Below are 25,134 nucleotides of genomic sequence, written 5' to 3'. Positions count from 1 at the left end.
TCTTTTTTTCTTTTATGCTCATAAACAGCTTCCCCTTGTTTATTTTTTCCTTTTTTTTTCTTTACAGAGGTAATCAAGTTAACCTTCTCCATGTTGATACCACAGTTGTCACCATTTTCTTCTTTTTTTGAGACAGAGTCTTGCTCTGTCGCCCAGGCTGGAGTGCACTGGCATGATCTCGGCTCACTGCAACCTCCGCCTCCTGGGTTCAAGCTATTCTCCTGCCTCAGTCTCCCGAGTAGCTGGGATTTCAAGCATGTGCCACCATGCCCAACTAATTTTTGTATTTTTAGTAGAGACTGGGTTTCACCATCTCTACTGGCCAGGCTGGTCTCAAACTCCCAACCTCAAGTGATTCGCCCACCTTAGCTTCCTAAAATGCTCTGGGATTACAGGCATGAGCCACAACGCCTGGCTTCTACTTGTTTTTGTTTTTATTTTGTGTTTGACTTTTTAATCTCAGTTGAATTTATTTTGCTGTGTATTGTGTATCGTAAAAAGATAAGGTTTTCCAAAGACTTTCAACTGTTACAGTCCTCTTTTTGATTTTTTTCTATAATGTAAACAACTAATTCAGAGTCTGTGAAAATTTGCCTTGAAACCCATTAAAATGAATTTATTATTTCCAAAAATATTAATTAGACAAGCTCTGAAGATGAACAATACCATTGAATAGCTTCTAAAAGAATGAGTATTTTCAGATGTTTTAAATTACCTTTTGTCTTTGAAGCTTTCCTTATTTTCCTTGCGATATCCTATTTTCTCTTTTGTGACCAAAAAATTAGACAAACATGTTGAGAATTGGTTATAATTCCTACCATCACATGCTATTTCAGATAGTGACTAATAAACACATTACATCACTGTAATGTCTTTCCCATGTAGTCCTGACTGTTCTTGATAGAACAGATTCACCATCCAGATCTTATCTATGCATTGATTCCTCAATAAAGGAATAACCCAAGATGAAGTTGGCAGTGGGTGTACACACAGCTATGTCACACCAAACTTGAAATACTTTTTAGAAGTTTTAAATGCTGATAAACAAACTCTTAGGACAAATCACTAATGAGCATGGAATTCCCATCTTCTTCAGATTTATTCATCATAAATGGTTTTCACAGATTTTATCATAAAAACATATCTTCTCTTTCATTCATAGTTTATAATTCACATGATTTATTCACATTAACCAGCTGTGATTGGAGAATCAGGAGGAGCTTTGAGTCCCATTTTTTATAAATGCTTCTGAGAAGTACCATAGTTAATGCCCCTTTCAAATAAATAATTTTGGATGGTTGTGGTGGCTCATACTTGTAATCCCAGCACTTTGAGAGGCCAAGGCAGGAGGATCCCATGAGCCCAGGAGGGCAAGGCTGCAGTGAGCCATGATCAGAGCACTGCATTCCAGCCTGGGCGACAGAGCAAGAGCCTGTCTCAAAAAAAAAAAAAAAAAAAATTGTTGAAGCAGTTCTATTCATTGTTGTAGTGATGATCTCTTGCTTTCCTTTCTTTTATGAGTACAGCTGTTGTCTAAAGGGTGTTTTTATCTATTCTGGCTCAGAGTGCATTTATTTTTTGTTGTTTTTTGTTTGTTTGTTTGTTTTGTTTTGAGACAGGGTCTCGCTGTGTTACCCAGGCTGGAGGCTGAAGTGCAATGGCATGATCATGGCTCACTGCAGCCTTGACCTCCCAAGCTCAAGCGATCCTCCAATCTGAGGCTCCCAAGTAGCTGAGACTACAGGCGCATGCTATCACACTGAGCTAATGCTATCACACTGAGCTAATGCTTTTTTTTGTTTTTTTTGTAGAGACAGGGTTTCGCCATGTTGCCCAGGCTGATCTTGAACTCCTGGGCTCAAGTAATCAGCCTACCTTCGCCACCCGAAGTGCTGGGATTACAAATGTGACCCACCTCACCCAGGCTGCATCTCTTTCATTGACTGCCCTTTTTACTATGGTGTTTTGACATAGTGTAGAAATTCCTTGACAAATGAAGTTGCATTATTTGTCTTTGTATTCTCTGAAGGTTTTCATTACTTAAAGAAAACTTCTGGCCAGGCGCTGTGGCCTACGCCTGTAATCCCAGCACTTTGGGAGGCCAAGGCGGGCAGATCACGAGGTCAAGAGATCGAAACCATCCTGGCCAAAATGGTGAAACCCTGTCTCTACTAAAAATACAAAAATTAGCTGGGTGTGGTGGCTCATGCCTGTAATCCCAGCTACTCGGGAGGCTGAGACAGGAGAATGGTGTGAACCCGGGAGGCGGGGGTTGCACGTGCCATTGCACTCCAGCCTGGGTGACAGAGCTAGACTCCATCTCAAAAACAAAACAAAACAAAAAAAACTTCTTAGATACATACACATCTTCACATTCTCTCAGACTCATACTTTACTTTCTACTTTCTTTTTTTTTTTTTTTTTCTGAGACAGTCTTGCTCTGTCGCCCAGGCTGGAGTACAGTGGTGCGATCTCGATTCACTGCAACCTCCGCCTCCCGGATTCAAGCAATTCTGCCTCAGTCTCCTGAGTAGCTGGGACTACAGGCGCGTGCCACCATGTCTGACTAATTTATTTTGTATTGTTAGTGGAGACGGGGTTTTACCACGTTGGCCAGGCTGTTCTCGAACTCCTGACCTCAAGTGATCTGCCAGCCTCGGCCTCCCAGAGTGCTAGGATTATAGTTGTGAGCCACCACAGCCGGCCCAACAGACTCATACTTTCATATTCATCTACCAGCCATCCAGTCTCTTTGCTAATTAACCCATGTCTATAAACTCAGCTTTTTGTCCAGCATTCCCCTGTATCACTATTAAGCCGTTGTTATAGCTTACTATTAAAAACTGCTGGCTGACTAGGTACGGTGTCTCACACCTGTAATCCCAGCACTCTGGGAGGCTGAGGTGAGTGGGTCATGAGGTCAGGTGTTCGAGACCAGCCTGGCCAAGATGGTGAAACCCTGTCTCTACTAAAAATACAAAAATTAGCTGGGTGTGGTGGCGGGCACCTGTAATCCCAGCTACTTGGGAGGCTGAGGCAGGAGAATCACTTGAACCTGGGAGGCGGAGGTTGCAGTGAGCCGAGATCACGCCACCGCACTCTAGCCTGGGTGACAGAACAAGACTCCATCTCAAAATAAATAAAAAATAAAACACTGGGTACAATTTTGCTAATAGTGGCTTATTCACAGATATAAATAAAGTATTAGCATAAATCGTAGCCTTAAAAAAGGCTTTTATATGTCCTTTTATATAGAATTTTACATGGTCTTCAAAAAATAGTATGTAATTGAGATAAAGATTAGAAGGGAATATGTAGAAATAGAAAGAATTATGTTAGAGTGATAGGACTATGTAATTTTTTCTTTGTATTTACTCAGTTCATCAAACTTTCTATTACACCCTGATTATACTGATTATATTACCTCCTACACTGACTCAAAATCTTTTTTTTTTTTTCCCTCAGGTGGCGACATGTCTAAGAATGTGAGCCAGTCACAGATGGCAAAATTGAACCAACAAATGGCCAAAATGATGGATCCTAGGGTTCTTCATCACATGGGTAAATACCAAGTTGTTGGCAGTTGCTAATGCAGTTTAATTTATAAGGGTTGAGTTTTAATGATAAGCCTTTTATTGTAATATTATGAAAATATATTCAAAAGGTGTGTGATTTCAGGGAAATGGTCATCTGAATCCTAAGTTGAATTCAATTGTAATAGGGCTTATTAGCTGAGGTCTTATTCACTCCTCTGCTGCCATCTGTGTGATGTTTGAGCAAGCTATTTAATCATCTTTTGTTTGTTCTGGTGACTTTTTCCCTTATTTTAGAACCTGGATATTTTTAATTATATGACTGAGGATTTTTAACCTGAGTTCTACTTTGACTATATAACCTTTACAAAGTTCCTTAAACTTTCTGAACCTCACTTTCCCCTTCGGTAAAATCACAGATCATATCTCATCAAGAAATTGTGACAATTAAATGAGATAATATATATGAAGACATTCAGTACAATTCTGGGCATATAGTAGATGTTCAATAAATGAATTATTTTCTTTTTGTAAGTCCTATGAAATAATCCCCTATTGATTATTTTTTATGTAACTTAGAGTAAGACCCTTTTGGATTTATAAGAAAAAAATTTTTTGTTTAGATTTATTGACTATGTGACAGGTAGTATCTTAAGATCTTTTTATGTATCACCTCATTTATTCCTCACAATAACTCCATAAGATAGGCTATTCATTCTCTTTTATTGATGAAGATAACTGGTGATAATACAGATTTTTAGGTGGTACGTTCTTTAAGGCTGATGACTAAATTGCAATCAGAATTCAGTATTTTTAGAAGTACTTATTAGGCAAAAGTAATAAATGTTTCCAGTTCTGCTTAATAATTCTCTGTTTTTAACTCTACTTCCCTACTTTTGCTCTAGGTGGTATGGCAGGACTTCAGTCAATGATGAGGCAGTTTCAACAGGGTGCTGCTGGCAACATGAAAGGCATGATGGGATTCAATAATATGTAAAGAAAATGCCTTAATATAAACTGACTCAGTTGAATACCTAATTTGCTGAGACCTCAGAGTTTCCCTTCTTTTTGCGAATTGGGGGGAAAGTGTATTTTTCTTGCTTATCATGCACTCTTTCCTTTTCTTCTCACCCGCTTTTCCCCTCCTTTTCTTTTTCCTTCTTTCCTCCCTTTAATATAAGGGAGAAATACATGGTTTTTGTGGAAATCATTATATGTTTGCTTTAGATTTTCTTCTGTTTTCACCATCATAACACTTAAGTTAAATCATGATGTAAAATTTTAGTACTTAAAGGTTTTTAATTATCTCAAAGGCCAAGCATTGCATTTGTAAACAGTCCTGGTCAGTAGTTAAATAATGTTTCAATTAAAGTGCTGTAAAATAAACTTCAAAGTGGTTATAAGTTAAGGGGTTGTTAACTTTCTTTATGGTTAAACATTATCAGTTTATCACACTAAAAACTCAATGGAAAAGCCAGTAGATAAATGTCATTTAAAACTATGCCTGGGCCCGAGCATGGTGGCTCACACCTCTAATCCCAGCACTTTGTGAGGCTGAAGTGTGGATCTCTTCAGCCTGGGTGACAGAAGGAGGATCACCTGAGGTCAGGAGTTCAAGACCAGCCTGGCCAACATGGAAACCCCGTCTCTACTAAAACTACAAAAATTAGCTGGGCGTAGTGATGCATGCCTGTAGTCCCAGCTACTCGGGAGGCTGACGCATGAGAATCTCTTGAACCGGGGAGGCAGAGATTGCAGTGAGCCGAGATCGCGCCTCTGCACTCCAGCCTGGGTGACAGAGTGAGACTCTGTCTCAAAAGAAAAAAAAAAAAGAAATTAAGAGGCCAAGCATGGTGGCTCATGCCCAGGCTGGTCTGGAACTCCTGAGCTCAAGTGATCCTCCTGCCTTGGTCTCCCAAAGTGCTGGGATTACAGGCCTGAGCCAGTGCACCCAGCCAATCATTGATTTTTTTTTTTTCTTTTTTGAGACGGGGTCTTGCTTTGTTGCCCAGGCTGGAGTGCAGTGGCACGATCTCGGCTCACTGCAACTTCTGCATCCCAGGTTCAAGTGATTCTCCTGCCTTAGCCTCCTGAGTAGCTGGGATTACAGGCACGTGACAACACACCTGGCTAATTTTTTTTTTTTTTTTTTGAGACAGAGTCTCCTTCTGTCACCCAGGCTGAAGTGCAATGGCATGATCTCGGTTCACTGCAACCTCCACCTCCCAGGTTTGAGCAATTCTCCTGCCTCAGCCTCCCTAGTAGCTGGGATTACAGGTACGCACCACCATGTCTGGCTAATTTTTGTATTTTTAGTAGAGATGGGGTTTCACCATGTTGGCCAGGCTGGTCTCAAACTCCTGACTTCAGGTGATCCACCTGTCTCGGCCTCTCAAAGTTCTGGGATTACAGGCATGAGCCACTGCGCCTGGCCAATTTTTGTATTTTTAGTAGAGATGAGGTTTCACCATGTTGGCCATGCTGGTCTTGAACTCATGGCCTTGAGTGATGTGCCCACTCTGTCCTCCCAAAGTGCTGGGATTACGGGCATGAGCCACCATGCTTGGCTTAATCTTTCATTTTTTTAAAGCCATTTTTGTTATGTTTTCTACATACCAAAAATATACTTGAAGAACTTGATATACTTCAATGATAATAGCTAATGTATACATCTTCTAAAGGAAAAATAATTGCAAGTATTAAGTTGTCACTATTATATATTAAAAATAATGACCTGACAGGAGTTCGAGACCAGTCTGACCAACATGGTGAAACCCTGACTCTATTGAAAGCATAAAAATTAGCTGGGCGTGGTGGCAGACACCTGTAATCTCAGCTACTCGAGAGGCTGAGACAGAGGAGTCGCTTGAACCTGGGAGGCAGAGGTTGCAGTGAGCCAAGATCGCGCCACTGTACTCCAGCCTGTGCGACAAGAGTAATACTCTTGTCTCAACAACAACAAAAAAAGAAAAGCCAGGCACGGTGGTTCATGCCTGTAATCCCAGCACTTTGGGAGGCCCAGGCGGGTGGATTATGAGGTCAGGAGTTCGAGACCAGCTTGGCTAACATAGTGAAACCCTGTCTCTACCAAAAATACAAAAGAATTAGCCAGGTATGGTGGCACTCACCTAGTAGTCCCAGCTACTTGGGAGGCTGAGGCAGGAGAATCACTTGAACTCGGGAGGTGGAGGTTGTGGTAAGCTGAGAGTGCGCCACTGCACTCCAGCCTGGGCAATGGAGCGAGACTCCGTCTCAAAAAAAAAAAAAAGTGACCTGAATCTAAAATGAAAGTTAAAAACATAAATCATGAGACCATGACAAAGTTGATTTGGTTTTTGGTTATCTTGGATTGCTGCATGGTTCATTTAGAACAATGGCTTTTAAATAAATTAAGGAATTGAAAATACTGGAATAATTTATTAATATTATGCCTATTCATTATTGACATCAAGTAGATAATATATATGGTATAACAGTGTATTTTGAATTAGTATGAACTGATCTTCAGCAAGTGATTGATTTGTAGAACTAAGAATGAAAGAAACAGTTTTTATGGTGCTAATTTTTTATGACTGTTGTTTAAAAAAGATCTTGTCGCCAGTAATCCCAGCACTTTGGGAGGCCGAGGTGGGCGGATCATGAGTTCAGGAGTTCAAGACCAGCCCAGCAACGTGGTGAAACCCCGTGTCTAATAAAAATAAAAATTAGCCGGGTGTGGTGATGGGCACCTGGAATCCCAGCTACTTGAGAGGTTGAGGCAGTAGAGTTGCTTGAACCCGGGAGGCGGAGGTTGCAGTGAGCTGAGATTGGACCACTGCACTCCAGGCTGGGCAACAAAAATGTGAAAATTCATCTCAAAAAAAAGAATGCAATTGAGATTTTCTTGTTAACTTGGGCAAAGGTTTTATATCCCTTTAAAAACTAAAATAAAAAGGTTTTAGCTAGTTTTTCTGCTAGCTAAAGACTAGAATAACCCTGTAGAAAATTATATACCATATTAAAATGATGTATCTTGTGTTCTGCAGAAATCTTACTAAGCTATAAACATTTGACAACAGAGAAAATCCTGTTCTCCAAAGTAGTTTCTTATTAACTGATGCATACTACCTTTTCTAGGTACACGTTTGTGACTCTATTCTCAGGGTATCAATTTTGCATTTTGACCAAAAAAGGAAATTGAAATCTTTGGCCATAATAACCTTGATGGCTTCAGGCATAGTTTTAAATATTTGTGTGTCTGACACAAACAAGATTTTTTAATATATATATATTTGATATATATATATTTTATCTATTTTTCAGAAGCAAAAATAACAATAACAAGATAGGCACAGTGACAAGACATTGACACACACCTGTAGTACCAGCTACTTGTGAGGCTGAGGTGGGCAAATCAGTGAATTGCTTGAGTCCAGGAGTTGGTGGTCACAATGAACTATGATCATTTATGAATAGTCACTGCTGATGAATAGCCACTGCACTCCGGCCTTGGCAACATAGGGAGGCCTCATCGGGAGGCCTCATCTAAAAAACAACTGAATGCAGTAGCTCATGCCTGTAATCCCAGCACTTTGGGAGGCTGAGGTGGGCTGATCGCTTGAGCCCAAGAGTTCCAGACCAGCCTGGGCAACATGGTGAAATTCCACTGCTACAAAATACAGAAATTAGGCTGGGTGTGGTGGCTCATACCTGTAAAACCAGCACTTTGGGAGGCCAAGGCGGATGGGTCACCTGAGGTTAGGAGATTGAGACCAGCCTAGCCAGTAAGGTGAAACCCTGATTTTACCAAAAACAGAAAAATTAGCTGGGCATGGTGGCCGGCGCTTATAATCCCAGCTACTCAGGAGGCTGAGGCATGAGAATCATTTGAACCTGGGAGGCAGAAGTTGCAGTGAGCCAAGATCACACCACTGCACTCTAGCCTGGGTGACAGAGTGAGACTCTAATATCTAAAAAATAATAATAATAATACAGAAACTAGCCTGGCATAGTGGTGTGCACCCATAGTCCCAGCTACTTTTGGGGCTAAGGCAGGAGGATCACTTGAGCCTAGGAGGTCAAGGCTGCAGTGAGCCAAAATTGCACCACTGCACTCCAGCCTGGGTGACAGTGAGACCCTGTCTCTAAAAAATAAGTAAATAAATAACTAAGAGGACAACTAAAGGTCTAGGATACTTTGTTCAGCTTCCCTTTATCTTTCTTTTTCTGCTAAAATGAGGAAATTGAAAATGTTCTTTAAAATTCTGATTCCATTAGGTCCTCAAATTGGCATTTTAGTTAACAAAAGCTGTCCTTCAGTTCTCACAGTTTTCATTGAAGTGATGTTTCACAGCATAAATACTATATACCTGTATTAATCTGTTTTGATGCTGCTGATAAAGACATACCCAAGACTGGATAATTTGTAATGAAAATGAGGTTTAATGGACTTACAGTTCCAGGTGGCTGAGGAGGCCTCACAATCATGGTGGAAGGCAAAAGGCACATCTTACATGGGGGCAAGAGAGAATGAGAACCAAGCAAAAGGGGTTTCCCCTTAAAAAACTATCAGTGCTCATGAGACTCATTCACTACTATGAGAACAGTATGGGGGAAACCGCCTCCATGATTCATTTATATACCACCAGGTCCACAGCCAAACCATATCATTCTGCCCCTGGTCCCTCCCAAATATCATGTCCTCACATTTCAAAACCAGTCATGCCTTCCCAACAGTCCCCCACAGTCTTAACTCGTTTCAGCATTAACTCAAAAGTCCACAGTCCAAAGTCTCATCTGAGACAAGGCAAGTCCCTTCCACCTCTGAGCCTGTAAAATCAAAAGCAAGTTAGTTACTTCTAGATACAATGGGGGTACAGGCATTGGGTAAATACAGCCATTGCAAATGGGAGAAATCGGCCAAAATAAAGGGGCTACAGGCCCCATGCAAGTCTGAAATCCAGTGGGGCAGTCAAATCTCAAAGCTCCAAAGTGATCTTTGCCTCCTTTGTCACACGTCCATGTCACGCTGATGTAAGAGGTGGGCTCCCACAGCCTTGGGCAGCTGTGCCCCTGTGGCCTTGCAGGGAACAGCCCCCCTCCCAGCTGCTCTCACAGGCTGGTGTTGTCTGTGGCTTTTCCAGGTGCACAGTGCAAGCAGTTGGTGGATCTACCATTCTGGCATCTGGAGGATGGTGGCCCTTTTCTCACAGCTCCACTAAGTAGTGCCCCAGTAGGGACTCTGTGGGGGGCCTCCAACTCCACATTTCCCTTCTGCACTGCCCTAGCAGAGGTTCTCTGTGAGGGCCCTGCTCCTGCAGCAATCTCCTGCCTGGACATTCAAGCGTTTTCATATATCCTCTGAAATCTAGGTGCAGGTTCCCAAACCTCAGTTCTTGACTTGTGTGCGCTCACAGGCTCAACATCACGTGGAAGCTGCCAAGGCTTGGTACTTGCATCCTCTGAAGCCGTGGCCTGAGCTGTACCTTGGCACCCTTTAGCCATGGCTACAGTGGCTGGGACACAGGGCACCAGGTCCCAAGGCTGCACACAGCAGGGGGCCCTGAGCCCAGCCCACAAAACCATTTTTTCCTCCTAGGCCTCTGGGCCTATTATAGGAGGGGCTGCTGCAAAGGTCTCTGACATGCCCTGGAAACATTTTCCCCATTGTCTTGGTGATTAACATTTGGCTCCTTTTTTTTTTTTTTTAAGACAGAGTTTCGCTCTTGTTGCCCAGGCTGGAGTGCAATGGCACAAGCTCGGCTCACCGCAACCTCTGTCTCCTGGGTTCAAGTGATTCTCCTACCTCAGCCTCCTGAGTAGCTGGGATTCCAGGCACATGCCACCACACCTGGCTAATTTTGTATTTTTAGTAGAGATGGAGTTTCTCCATGTTGGTCAGGCTGGTCTCAAACTCCCAACCTCAGGTGATCTGCCTGCCTAGATACAATGGGGGTACAGGCAGCAACAGAGAATGAGAACCAAACAAAAGGGGTTTCCCCTTAAAAAACCATCAGTTCACATGGGACTCATTCACTACTATGAGAACAGTATGGGGGAAACCGCCTCCATGATTCATTTATGTACCACCAGGTCCACGGCCAAACCATATCATTCTGCCCCTGGTCCCTCCCAAATATCATGTCCTCACATTTCAAACCCAATCATGCCTTCCCAACAGTCCCCCACAGTCTTAACTCATTTCAGCATTAACTCAAAACTCCACAGTCCAAAGTCTCATCTGGGATTACAGGCGTGAGCCACCGCACCTGGCAGCTCCTCATTACTTATGCAAATTTCTGCAGCCAGCTTGAATTTCTCCTCAGAAAATGGGTTTTTCTTTTCTATCACATAGGCTGCAAATTTTCTGAATTTTTATTCTCTGTTTCCCTTTTAAAATGGAATACTTTTAACAGCACCCAAGTCACCTCTTGAATGGTTTGCTGCTTAGAAATTTCTTCCTCCAGAGGCTGGGTGCAGTGGCTCATGCCTGTAATCCCAGCACTTTGGGAGGCTGAGGCTGGCAGATCACAAGGTCAAGAGATTGAGACCATCCTGGCCAACATGATGAAACCCCATCTCTACTAAAAATACAAAAATTAGCTGGGCATGGTGGCATGCGCCTGTAGTCCCAGCTATTTGGGAGGCTGAGGCAGGAGAATTGCTTGAACCCGGGAGGGGGAGGTTGCAGTGAGCTGAGATCATGCCACTGCACTCCAACTTGGGTAACAGAGCGAGACTCCATCTCAAAAAAAAAAAGAAATTTCTTCTGCCAGATACCCTAAATCATCTCCCTCAAGTTCAAAGTTCCACAAATCTCCAGGGCAGAGGCAAAATGCTGCCAGTCTTTCTGCTAAAAGATAGCAAGAGTCACCTTTACTCCAGTTCCCAACAAATTCCTCATCTCCATCTGAGACCACCTCAGCCTGGATTTCATTGTCTATGTCATTATCAGCATTTTGGTCAAAGCCATTTAACAAATCTCTAGGAAGTTCCAAACTTTCCTACATTTTCCTGTCTTATTCTGAGCCCTCCAAACTGTTCCAACCTCTGCCTGTTACCCAGTTCCAAAGTTGCTTACACATTTTTGGGTATCTTTACAGCAGCACCCCACTCTACCAGTACCAATTTACTGTATTAGTCTGTTTTCATGCTGCTGATAAAGACATACGCAAGACTGGGTAATTTATAATGAAAAAGGTTTAACTGACTCACAGTTCCATGTGGCTGGGGAGGCCTCACAATTATGGTGGAAGGCAAAAGGCACATCTTACATGGCGGTAGACAGGAGAAAATAAGAACCAAGCAAAAGGGGTTTCCCCTTATAAAACCATCGGATCTCATGAGACTTATTTGCTACCATGAGAACAGTGTGGGGTAAACTGCCCCCATGATTCAATTACCTCCCACCAGGTCACTCCCACAACACGTGGGAATTATGGGAGCTACAATTCAAGATGAGATTTGGGTGGGGACACAGCCAAACCAAATACCAAAATTAAATCCTTTAATAATTTGAACACATTTCCATTTGTTTTTCACTAGTGTTAAAATTGACTCCATTTTTTTTATATACTCCCAACTTAGACCACTAGCTAGCTCTAATACTGTACAACATTGAATTCTTCCTGAATTTTATTATAATGTTAAATATATGTAACCATAAAACTAGGTGTAGCTTCCCTAAGCTTACAGTACTCATGTAATTACAAGACAACAACAGATTGAGAAATTAAATATCACAAACTACAAAATGAAGAAAGGGGAAATTAATGATTTTTTATTTATTAATTTTTTTCTTTTGAGACAGGGTCTTTGCTCTGTCACCCAGGGTGGAGTGCAGTGGTGCAGTCATGGCTCACTGCAACCTTGACCTGGGCTTAGGCAATCTTCCCACCTCAGTCTCCTGAGTAGTTGGGACTATCAGAGTGTGCCACAACACTCGGCTAATTTTTTATTTTATTTCATTTATTTTTTGAGATGGAGTTTTACTCTGTCACCCAGGTTGGAGTGCAGAGGCATGATGTCAGCTCATTGCAACCTCCACCTCCTGGGTTCAAGCAATTCTCCTGCCTCAGCCTCCCAAGTCTGGGACCACAGGCATGTGCCCAGCTAATTTTTGTATTTTTAGTAGAGATGGGTGATTCACGCCTGTAATCCCAGCACTTTGGGAGGCTGAAGCGGGCAGATTACTGAGGTCAGGAGATCAAGACCAGCCTGGCCAACACAGTGAAACCCTGTCTCTACTAAAAATACAAAAATTAGCCAGGTGTGGTGGCATGCGCCTGTAGTCCCAGGTACTTGGGAGGCTGAGGCAGGAGAATTGCTTGAACCTGGAAAGTGGAGGTTGTGGTGAGCCAAGACTGTGCCACTGCACTCCAGCCTGGGGGACAGAGTGAGACTCTGTCTCAAAAAAAATAAAAAAATAAAAAAAAAAAGAGAGATGGGTTTTCACCATGTTGGCCAGGCTGGTCTCAAACTCCTGACCTCAAGTGATCCACCTGCCTCAGCCTCCCAGAATGCTGGGATTATAGGCGTGACCCACTGTGCCCAGCCAATTTTTTAATTTTTTGTGGAGACAAGGTCTCACTGTGTTACCCAGGCTGGTCTTGAACTCCCGGGCTCAAGTGATCCTCCTGCCTTGGCCTCCCAGAAGTGCTGGCATTACAGGCGTAAGCTACGCTGCCCAGGCAGAAATTAATGATTTAAATGTGATAGATGTCAGTGTTCTGAAAGTATCATATTTAATGGTATATAAGATACAAAGGTATATATATGCCCAGTGCGTCACAATTTTCTGGAGAAATTTTTTGGAAAAAATTAAATTCTTTTTATCATGTAATGTGTGTTATATAAACCATTATTTTGTTAAAGTAAATACAGTATGTTACAATGTGAGAGTAAGTCCTAAGTTCTAATATGCAGTAATAATGTACTAATATTAGTAATGTGAAATATAGTATCACATAACTAAAAAGAAATATAATGTTATACATGAATACTGATAAACAGGTGGCAACAAAACCAGGAAATTTGCTGGAGCTAAAGCCCCATAATATGCATATTAATGTAACAGTAAAATTAATATGTTAGTATTTTAGTGAATTTAGAAAATCTAAACAGCAAATCATAATATAAAATAAATTTGAATGAATTTATTTTACAGGTAGCTCTGGTACATATACACATACAAGCAAATATTTCAGTAAAAAATGGAACAAAGTATTGAAAATTAAAATGTGAAGGAATTTCAACTTGATGCTTATGTAAAATATTTTAGTATTTGAATACAGAGAGCAGCCAGAGAATTTGAATGAGGTCTAATAAAAACAACCATGTCAGGGAGAATCATGGTTAAATAACAATATAATTACTGATCTTCCTCAAGACTTACGAATAGTTATTGATAAATGAATAGTTATTGGTAAAGCCAAGTAAATGATCATATCCAAAACCAGAAGGCCATCATCACAGCTCAAGTCTACATGATTTGATCTCTTTATCACTGTCATTCTTTGGATTCACTAGATTAGTCATCATCCTCAAAATTCTGCCCCAAGTTCTAATTACGTTCCAAACATTTAGGGGTTACATGAAGCTTGAACCTACTACCTTCTTTGCTTTTGAGCCATGAGTTGTAGGAATGATGAGTTTACACCTCACATGCTGGGGATTAATTTAAACTTTACCTCTAAGTCAGCTGGGTAGCCTTTGGCTTATTTTTGTAGCTAATTTTGTAGTTAATGGATGCACTGTGAATCTTGCTATGACAGTTTTCCTCCACACTTTGCCACTAGGGGTAGATAGGTACTCAGTTTTCAGTAATTGCTTACCTAAGACCCTAAGCCCTATTTCTCTTGTACTATATCTGTAATATGGGCATATTTATCTGCCTTTATCTGTAATATGGGCCTATTTAATACAACATAATTTTTGGAGGTTTTTTTTTTTTTTTTTTTTGAGACGGAGTCTTGCTCTGTCGCCCAGGCTGGGGTGCAGTGGTGCCATCTCGGCTCACTGCAAGCTCCACCTCCCGAGTTCACACCATTCTCCTGCCTCAGCCTCCCGAGTAGCTGGGACTACAGGCGCCCGCCACCATGCCCGGCTAATTTTTTGTATTTTTGGTAGAGATGGGGTTTCACCGTGTTAGCCAGAATGGTCTCCATCTCCTGACTTCGTGATCCACCTGCCTCGGCCTCCCAAAGTTCTGGGATTACAGGTGTGAGCCACCACGCCTGGCCAATTTTTGGAGTCTTTTAAAGTAAAAATATGTCTTGTAAGCTGGTAACTATGGTACATTTCCTTTTATTAATGTGGTGCTGACGGTCATATAGGTTCTTTTGAGTTTGGCATGCATATGCTACTTTTTGCAGTCCTTTCATTACGTTTTTCTCTCTTCATTTGAAGAGCATGTTATATCTTTTAGCTTCACTTGGCTTAAAAGGTTCTCTCATTAGCCTAACACAGTGCACTGTTGGTACCACTTGGATCATAAGTGGAAAAACAGTCAAGAAATTGCACAGTAATACTTGTTTGTAAGAGGGATGATTCAGGTAAATCTGACACTAAGAAACTCCCCTACCTGAGGTCTGAGATTCCTCTGACATTGCTGTATATAGGCTTTTCCTTTGCAGCCTATGACTGCGGACTATTTTTCTTAAGCAAGATATGCTAAAGTTCTGTGAGCCTTTTTCCAGAGAGAGGTCTCATATCTGCATCAAGTGAGAACATATAATGTCTGCATATTTCCATATTTCAGGAATGTTTGCTTGTGTTTTATGCTTTTATATAGAAAGGGAAACTTGTTCCTCAGTGACCCAAAAGAGGTGGGAATTGTTATTGGATATCATCACTGGCCCACGCTTTCTGACCTTGGGAAATCAATTAAGGGGTGCATAATCTCAATTCTGTCAGAATTGGTACAAGAAATAGCTGCATGTTTCTTGACACATTCCACTTGGTAGGAAATAAGAATGTGAAACTCTTCAGTTGATGTGTGTCCCTTGTTTTTTTGCAATTTCCTTCTTACTGTGTTAAAAAAAGTATGATCTTGCTCTGAGAGGTGAGGCATTCTTAATCATGATCTTTAAAGATCAGTAATATAATCCTTTCAAGGATTATGTCTTTATTATAATAAAGATAATTTGTCTTTAACAGAATCAATAATATAATCCCTTAAGGGATTATATCTTTGCCGGGCGCAGTGGCTCACACCTGTAATCCCAGCACTTTGGGTGGCCAAGGTGGAAGGATCACCAGGTCAGGAGTTCAAGACCAGTCTGGCCAACATAGTGAAACCCCATCTCTACTAAAAGTACAAAAAATAAGCTGGGTGTGGTGGTGTGCGCCTGTAATCCCAGCTACTCGGGAGGCTGAGGCAGGAGAATCACGTGAAGCCAGGAGGTGGAGGTTGCATTGAGACAAGATCGCGCCATTGCACTCCAGCTCAGGTGACAGTGCAAGACTCTGTCTAAAAAAAAAAAGGATTATATCTTTACATTTGTTATAGATTCTTATCAGAAGACACTCAGGGTTCTACAGATTTTAGATGAAGATGCACAGCTCTCCAACATTAAAATTACTGAGTCTAGGCATAGTGTGCAAAGAAAGCTAGTTATTTTATGCCTAATACCATACAGAAAATTCTAGGCCGGGCATGGTGGCTCACACCCGTAATTCCAGCACTTTGGAAGGCTGAGGCGGGTGGATCACTTGAGGCCAGGAGTTTGAGACCAGCCTGGTCAACATGGTGAAACCCCTTTCTGGGAAAATACAAAAATTAGCTGGGTGTGGTGATGTGTGCCTGTAGTCCCAGCTTGGGACCCGAGGTGGGAGGATGACTTGAGCCTAGGAGATCGAGGCTGCAGTGAACCAAGAGTACGACACTGCAATCCAGCCTGGCTGACAGAGTGAGACTGTCTGAAAAAAAAAAAAAAAGAAAATTTTGGTGATTGGATATCACTGGTATATTCTCACCACACACACACACACACACACACACACACACACACACACAAAACCTGACCAAATTGTAATTAACAAAACCTTACATAACATCAAATCTAAAAATTCACTTGGTATTTTCATCTGCTTCTTACATATAGAGCTTTAAAGCTTACTAAAAGACTTTTAAAAAGAAACATACTTTACTCATTTCCATCCCAATCTTTCCAAACAACATACTCACCTTTGGTGTGGAAATTTCTTGCCTTCCTAACACTTACTGGCCTTGTATTTTTTGACATTTTCATTCTCAGTGGGGCGGAATGGCTAAGTGTGTAGGTGGTGGAATCAGAATGCCTGGGTTTCAATCCCGGCTCTGCTGCTTACCAGCTGCGTCATTGGAGCAAGTTGCTTAACTTCTCTTTGTTTCCTCATCTATAACATGTTGGTAGTTACAGTAATACTTTAGAATTGTTGTGAGGAATAAGAGTTAATACAAAGAAAGCAAAGTACCTGGCATATTGTGCTCCATAAGTGAAACCACTACCATGATTTTAATAACTTCTTCAGCCTGGGCAACATGGCAAAACCTCATCTCTACAAAAAATATAAAAATTAGCCAGGTGTGATGGCGCACGCCAGCTACTCAGGAGGCTGAGGTGGGAGGATCGTCTGAGTCTGCAGTGAGCCATAATTGAGCCAGTGAGCACTCCAGCCTGGGTGATACAGTAAGGCCCTGTCTCAAAAAAAAAAAATTTCTTTATGCTTAGACTGAACCTAAAATGCATTTTTGTTTTTATCATCTTTTTTCTTGTGCATTATTTTTGATGAAAATATATTGTCCTGTTTGACGGATAACTTAAAAAATATTCTCTATCAAAGTATATATATGTAGCTATGTTAAAACCCTAAGAATGTCTTGTTTATTTGATGAACATTCCTGGTTATCAAATTTTATTCAGATTTATTTTCCCAGCCTTACGCAGAAATGGTTCAATCCAAATTTACCTTTTTAGCTCTATATGTATCATTAAATGATAAATGTAGACCACGTTATGTTTTCAAGTAGATAAATTATCATAATACTTGAATTTATTTTTGTCATAGTGCTACGATACAATTTATGTTACAAAGTGAAAGAAGGAAAAATTTGGCACATTGCCTTGGTGCCTACTTTTGGTTGAGCTATAACAGTTTGGAAATAATGACAAAAATATAAATGCCCAAAATAAAACCATTATAATTTCTATGCTTTTATGTTGCTTTGAGTTGTTGATTTGTTTTGTTTTTGTTTTTTTGAGACGGAGTCTCGCTCTGTCGCCCAGGCTGGAGTGCAGTGGCACGGTCTCGGCTCACTGCAAGCTCCGCCTCCCGGGTTCACACCATTCTCCTGCCCCAGCCTCCCGAGTAGCTGGGACTACAGGCACCCTCCACCACGCCCGGCTAATTTTTTGTATTTTATAGTAGAGACGGGGTTTCACCGTGTTAGCCAGGATGGTCTCGATCTCCTGACCTCGTGATCCACCCGCCTCCGCCTCCCAAAGTGCTGGGATTACAGGCGTGAGCCACCGTGCCCAGCCCGAGTTGTTGATTTGTAATAAACTGCTCTTCAATTGCATATTTGTGTTAAAAATAACTTTTTAGGAAATACTTCCAGTTCATGTTAGAATATAACTTGTACTTTGAATTTTCAGTAAACTAAGAAATACACTTGTAAACTGTGAAAATATATTCTGCTTCGGCAATGAAAATTGTAATTTGAGGCCAGGCGTGGTGGCTCACGCCTGTAATCCCAGCACTTTGGGAGGCTGAGGTGGGTGGATCATCTGAGGTCGGAAGTTCAATACTAGCCTGGCCAACACGGTGAAACCCCGTCTCTACTAACAATACAAAAATTAGCCGGGCGTGGTAGTGCACAACTGTAATCCCAGCTACTTGGCAGGCTGAGGTGGGAGAATCGCTTGAACTCGGGAGGCGGATGTTGCAGTGCGCCAAGATTGCGCCATTGCACTCCAGCGTGGGCGAGACCCCATCTCAAAAAAAAAAAAAAAAAAAAGAAAAAGAAAATTGTAATTTGATATTTAATTGCCACTTTGGAAAATAAAATCATGCATTTATAAATATCCCACAAATTTTTAGTAATAAAGATTGTTGATTGCCCTGCTTGCCAGTAAGAAGGAAGAGATTTTGAATACATATAATGCAGAACTGTGTTGTTTATGAATGCCAATTCATGAAGTCTTAACAATTGGTTCTTTATTTTTGTTTTCAATTTATGGCCGAGTTTGGTTTTGCTGTTTTGGACTGTCTCAACTCCCTGCTGATGCCACCATACAGAGTCAGATCAGGTACTAACTTGTTTACTTCAGCAGCAACCTAACTTGATTTTATTACCAGGATACAGAGCAATATGGATTTCCAACTAGTTTTTAAGGCGTAGATGGTTTTCAAATGATTATTTGTTTTTAAAATTTTTGGTTTTGTTTTTAGGTTCCAGTTATACATAGGATAGGAAGTGTACAATAACATTAGGCAGAGGGTAAGGAGAAGAACTTTGGCACAGAAGAGAAAGGAATATTTAATATTTGGACCTGCTGTTGCTATGATGAAAAACATTTACAAGGTCATACAACTTTAGGGAGCATTTCTGAATTGAGACTAGTATGAAAATGGAATTTAAAGTATCAAATGAAGCCTCCCATAGCCAAAATAATGTATTTTTTGGTTTTGCCCCCTACATATTTGTGAAAACTTTCATGCTAAAACAACAATAAACCATTTACCTGCAGAACCTCAGACTTGTTTGATGTTGAAGTCATGCAGTAATTGCATGATTTTTTACTTTGGTTGAACATCGCGAAAGACGGAAAAAATCTGGGACGCCCCCTCTAACATACGCACACGACTTTAAGACACAGATAAAACACTCCTTACATTTGTCAAGATGGAAGCTTACTACTGCCCTTTGCTCTCCTTCAGGTCTTTTCACTTAACACTTTATACAGTTATATTTAAGTATTTCAGACAAGAGTAAGCAAATATCACGCCTGGGGTTTTTCTTTCGAGGGTATTTTGGCTGGACTGTCACCCACGTTAGGAATGGAAAGTGCAGCACGAGCCGTACATTTTACATTTTTCAGCAACCACATCCCATCACTAGCCTTTGAAGTACAACGACACAGCTGTCTTCATTTTACAAGTGCAGAAACCGAGGTCCTGCGGGGTGACTGCCCGGGACGCAGCTCGTGACGGGCTGCGCCGAGGTCAAGACGCCAGGCTTCAGGAACACGTACCAGGAATGACGTCACAGGCGGTGCCAGGCGGGGATCCACGAGCTCTGGATGCTTGCTTGGCCGGAAGCGACGCCCCGCAAGGACCCGCCCCACCCCGCCCCGCGCGAGCCGGTAGTTGCGCCTCCCAGACTGCAGTCGGCCAGCTCTCGGGGTGCGGAGCCAGGCGGGCTAGGCGAGGCGCGGGCTGGCCCCGCCCCTCAGGCCGGCGAGTCCCCTTCTCAGAGGCTTGGCTAGGCGCGGCGCGAGGCGGGCGCTGCGGGTGAGTCCCACTTCCCGACAGCCTGGCTCGGCCAGCGACTGGGCGGGGAGACCAAGGATGGAAGTGGGCTTACCGGCCATTACCCTCTTTCTCACCAGCGCCAGCAGCCCTGTGGTGGCGACAACGATGGACCAGGAGCCAGTGGGCCGTGTGGAACGAGGAGAAGCCGTCGCAGCCTCGGGAGCTGCGGCCGCCGCGGCATTCGGGGAATCTGCAGGGCAGGTAGGTGGGGCCGCCGAGGCTGAAGTCCGGGGAGCCGAGCCGCCTCCTTGCCTTCTCCGCGGGCCGCTCTTTTAGCCTGCGCGGCCGTCCTCCGAGCAGGCCGCCCCAGCTTTGGAGTTCCTCCTCACTGCACCCCTGTTTCTGCTCAGTGAGACCAGCTTGTGGGAAGGAGCGCCCCCCGCCTCACTCACCAACCCCTTGGCTGGCAGCACAGCAGACTCTGGGGCGGCCTCGGGTTCCTGGGGTGATAGTCCAGCTTCTGGTCTACCAGAGGAAGAAGGAAGGTGTGTCCCCCAAAGGCTGTCCTTGCAGTAGCTGGAAGCCAGGTGAGGGCGGCTTCAACCACTTCTCAGTCTCTTCTGGTGCGAGCGCCTACCTTGGCATCTGCCCTTTGGTTGGCATATGCCAAACGTTTACCAGCTTTAATTCACTGGATCCTTATAGTAACCGCTCGAGGTGGGTGTTAGCCCCATTTCACCGCCGAGGCAACTAAGGCTCCGAGCTGCGCTGTCCAACATAAATAGAATGCAAGCTGCATTGAAAATTGTAATTTAAAATTTTCTAGTAGGCACGTTTTAAAAAAGTGAAACCGATATTAATTTTAATAGCATATCTTATTTAACCTAATTTATCAAAACAATTTCAACCTAAAATTACTATGAAAGTTATTAATGAAGTATTTGCATTCTCTTTTGGAGTCTTTTCTAAGTCTTTTAAATCCTGGGTGCATTTTACACGCACAGCATATCGCAGTTCTGGCTGACCACATTTCAAGTGCGCATTAGCCACATGTGACTAGTGGTTACTGTATTGGACAGCGCTGGTTTAGAGAGTTAAAGTTTCTTGCAACTTTTCAGTATTAGACAAAAAAACTTTGGGAGGCCAAGGCGGGTGGATCACCTGAGGTCAGGAGTTCAAGACCAGTCTGGCCAACATGGTGAAACCCCTTCTCTACTAAAAATGCAAAAATTAGCTGGGTGTGGTGGCGCTCGCCTGTAGTCCCAGCTACTCGGGAGGCTGAGGCAGGAGAATTGCTTGAACCCTGTAGGTGGAGGTTGCAGTGAGCCGAGATCACGCCACTGCACTCCAGGCTGGAGACAGAGCGAGACTCCGTCTCAAAACAGCAACAACAACAACAACAACAAAAAAACCCTTGAGTTGCTCATGTGTGTAACTCTTCCCATCCTCCATGAGAATGAAGCTTTTTCAGTAGCTTCATTTTTGAGACTAAGTACATGAATGTTAGTAAGACATTTCCCCCAAACTGTGAGTATATCTCTGTGTATCTCTTATAGTATAAGATGTCGTTTGCGTTAACAAAAGCTTATCCAGCCTGGGCAACAGAGCAAGAACCCATCTCTTAAATAAAAAACTAAAGAAACCCCAAAAACAAAAAACACAACTTTCCCACATACCAAACTCTATATGGAATATGTTTTTTCCCTCCTACTTAAGAAGGGGATTCAGGGGACAACATGAATTGATAAGGAAGCCACGTCATTTTCAGTTGAGTTGAAACCTATTGTTGGCAAGTGCACTTACACTTAACCTTTGAGTCCATGGCGCTTGATATGTTTTTCAATTTGATTTTTCCTGTTGTTACTAGAATTGTTTTTTTTAAATCACTACCTCCGCCCTGGATCTAATAGCAAAGTAAACACACGTGTACTTATATACCAGCTAAATGTTGTTTGAAGTGAGAGGCTCTTTGATTTGGGTTAGCGATATTATGTTGTTTTCACATTCTTGGTTAACAAATAACTACTTAAACAGTAAAGAAGGCTGTAGAACAAAAGATAAAAATTCACAGGAATACCCCACCACCACCCTTTCTTCATGTTCTCATTCCCCAAAGGTAACTATTAAGTTTTGGTGTAGTCTCTCTGGAATTTTATCATTCAATATTATATATTTCTTATATATTATATATATTATTAAATATTAGATATCTCTTCTTTCTTGTTAAACACCAGTGAGTTCCGTTTTCTGATTTGCCCTTTGTGCTTTCAGATTCACATTCCTGAATCAGAAACATCTTTGGGAACTCCAGTTCTATGCCCAGGGGGTTGAGCACAGTAAGAGGGAAGAAGCCAGGGAAGTGGACATCTCAGGAGATGGAGAGGCCGCTGTCTTACACTTCTTCCCAAGTTTGGCAGAACTGAGAAATCCCTAGTGCAATGTAGGGAAAAGGGAGTAAGAGATAGGAGATAGAGTCTAGAATTAGGCCTACAAACAGGCCATCCAGTACCTGTTGTGACATCCTTTTTTTTTTTTTTTTTAAGACGGAGTCTCACTCTGTGGCCCAGGCTGGAGTGCAGTGGCATGATCTTGGCTCACTGCAACCTCCACCTCCTGGGTTCACGCAATTCTCTTGCCTCAGCCTCCTGAGTAGCTAGGACTACAGGCGCACGCAACCACATCTGGCTAATTTTTGTATTTTTAGTAGAGGTGGGGTTTCACCATCTTGGTCAGGCTGGTCTTGAAGTCCTGACCTCGTGATCCACCTGCCGCCTCGGCCTCCCAAAGTGCTGAGATTACAGGTGTGAGCCACCGCACCCGGCCTCCTGTTGTGACATTCTATCCAGCAGCTTCTCTGAATAGACTTTTAACCAGAATCTCAGCCTCAATGTTTTTAAAGGAGTTAAAATTTCAGTACCACTCAGTGATTGATTTATTTGGTACCTCTGTTACCAAGCACTTACTATGTGCCAGGAACTCTAGGCTGAAAGATATAGCAGTACCTACCCCCATGTTGCTAATAGCCTAGTTGGGGAAGATGACAAAGAATAAATTCCAAGTCTAGTATGTGTTTTAAAGAAGTCTGGGTGCCATGGGAGTATATATAAAAAATTGCCATTAAAACCAGATCCTGAGCTGGGCGGGGTGGCTCACACCTATAATCCCAGCACTTTGGAAGGCTGAGGCCGGTGGATCACTTGAGGTCAGGAGTTCGAGACCAGCCTGGCCAATGTGATGAAACCCCCATCTCTACTAAAAATAGAAAAATTAGCTGGGCATTGTGGCTCACGCCTTTAGTCCCAGCTACTCGGGAGGCCGAGGCAGGAGAATCGCTGAAACCCAGGAGGTAGAGGTTGCAGTGAGCCAAGATCGCACCACTGCACTCCAGCCTGGATGACAGAGCAAGACTCCTTTTCAAAAAAGAAAAAAACAGATCCTGAGAATAAAGATAAGCACATTTATAGTTTGGTTAACTATAAAATGGAGTAAAATGTTAATTGACATGGTACCTCATAATTTCCTGGTGTTACGAAACTATCTTTCAGATCTTTGGGGTTCGTTATGGAATTTGCATAATTGGCAGTGAAATTTTTCTTACTTGCAGATTTATAAAATGAAGCATTTGGAAAATTCACAGTGTAACTTTTTTTGTTTTCTGAGACAGAATCTCACTCTGTTGCCCAGGCTGAAGTGCATGGCGCGATCTCGGCTCGCTGCAACCTCCACCTCCCGGGTTCAAGCAATTCTCCTGCCTCAGCCTCCTGTGTAGCTGGGATTATAGGCACGCTCCACCGCGCCTGGCTAATTTTTGTATGTTTTTAGTAGAGGTGGGGTTTCACCATGTTAGCCAGGGTGGTCTCACACCCTTGACCTCAAGTTGTCTGCCCGCCTCAGTCTCCCAAAGTGCTGGGGTTACAGGCATGAGCCACCATACCCAGCCACAGTGTAAATTTTATTTGTAATTATTGGATTTCTGGTTCAAGTTGATGTTTGAAAAATAAAAAAAGAAAAATATTTTAAAAATATAATTATTGGGAATTTTTTATCAAATGATTTTCTAGTTGGTTTTACCTGTTAGTGCTTCGTTCATTGCCCCCCACCCCGCCTCCCAATTAGAGGTTAGAATCATTATCCCTAATCTGAAATACTCTAAAATCTGAAGCTTTTTGAGCACTGACATTCCTTCCTTTGCCTGTGTCATAGAAGGAAAAAATTAAGCCAATGAGAGATTGCTAGAGGTAGCAGTGAGAAGCCTCTACTGTCTTGGGGGTGGGATAGGGTGGGGCATGGTGGTATACTGTGAAGGATCTGAGCTTCACTGTGAATAGAGATTCACTGACTGGAGCTGTTGCATTGACATTAGATCCATCCAGTTAGTAGGATGACTGGAGATCTAACTTAGCTCATCTGTCTTTCCTTTGCATAGAAAATTAAGGGATCCAAAAAGCTGAGTCATGGTCCAAAAGGAAACGTTGATGTCAGGACAGCCATAGCCAAATTTTATCTCAAGGGTAAACATGAGACTGGGTAGGGATGGCTATCAGTGCCTGGGGATTGGTGGGGGCTGGGGGTGGGTAGAAGAAAAGTGTCCTGGGTTAACTACTTGTTTATTTTTTTCATGGACACAATAAATGACCTGATCTTTCCTTGTTAAGGGCTGGGATTTATTTGAACCCTCAGGACAGGCTAGAAAGAATTGTGACTTTTTTTCATGTTAATACATAGATAGCCTATGTTACCAAATTTTATTTTTTAAGATAGTTTATTATTTTTATTTTTTGAGATGGAGTCTCACTCTGTGACCCAGAGTGGAGTGCAGTGGCACGATCTCAGCTCACTGCAACCGCCACCTCCCGGGTTCAAGTAATTCTCATTCCTCAGCTTCCCGAGTAGCTGGGACTACAGGTGCGTGCCACCACGCCCAGCTAATTTTTGTTTTTTTAGTGGAGACAGGGTTTCACCATGTTGGCTGGGCTGGTCTCCAACTCCTGACATCAGGTTATCCTGCCTTGGCCCCCCAAATTGCTGCCATTATAGGCCTGAGCCACAGCACCCAGCCTTATTTTTATTTTTTTGAGACAGTCTGGCTCTGTTGCCCAGGCTTGAGTGCAGTGGTGCGATCTCGGCTCACTGCAACATCCACCTCCTGGGTTCAAGTGATTCTCAT

At 42.5% G+C, this 25,134-nt stretch overlaps 1 protein-coding gene and 1 long non-coding RNA gene across 5 annotated transcripts in view; both read left to right on the top strand.

Moving 5' to 3' along the window:
• LOC101127474 (signal recognition particle subunit SRP54) overlaps window positions 1–25,134 on the top strand; it is a 98,501-nt gene that overhangs the window by 41,750 nt on the left and 31,617 nt on the right. For 2 of the 4 annotated variants that reach the window (XM_019009939.3, XM_019009940.3), the window contains exons 15-16: window positions 3,466–3,561; window positions 4,439–4,941. In XM_019009939.3, the coding sequence (XP_018865484.1) occupies window positions 3,466–3,561; window positions 4,439–4,530 (188 nt within the window). In that variant the 3' untranslated portion in view covers window positions 4,531–4,941. Of the gene's footprint in view, window positions 1–3,465; window positions 3,562–4,438; window positions 4,942–19,749; window positions 20,007–20,104; window positions 20,229–25,134 lie in introns of those variants that run through there. The other 2 variants (XM_031001735.3, XM_055361303.2) reach the window with 2 other exon arrangements.
• LOC134757108 (uncharacterized) lies at window positions 20,235–23,995 on the top strand. Its single transcript, XR_010130721.1, has 2 exons — window positions 20,235–20,554; window positions 23,632–23,995. It is a non-coding gene; the product is annotated as an uncharacterized lncRNA (long non-coding RNA).

Source organism: Gorilla gorilla, chromosome 15, assembly GCF_029281585.2.
Source record: "Gorilla gorilla gorilla isolate KB3781 chromosome 15, NHGRI_mGorGor1-v2.1_pri, whole genome shotgun sequence".
In the NCBI taxonomy this organism is placed as follows: Eukaryota; Metazoa; Chordata; class Mammalia; order Primates; family Hominidae; genus Gorilla; species Gorilla gorilla.
The sequence above is the reverse complement of the archived record's forward strand: the minus strand, read 5'-3'. Positions and strand labels throughout refer to the sequence as shown.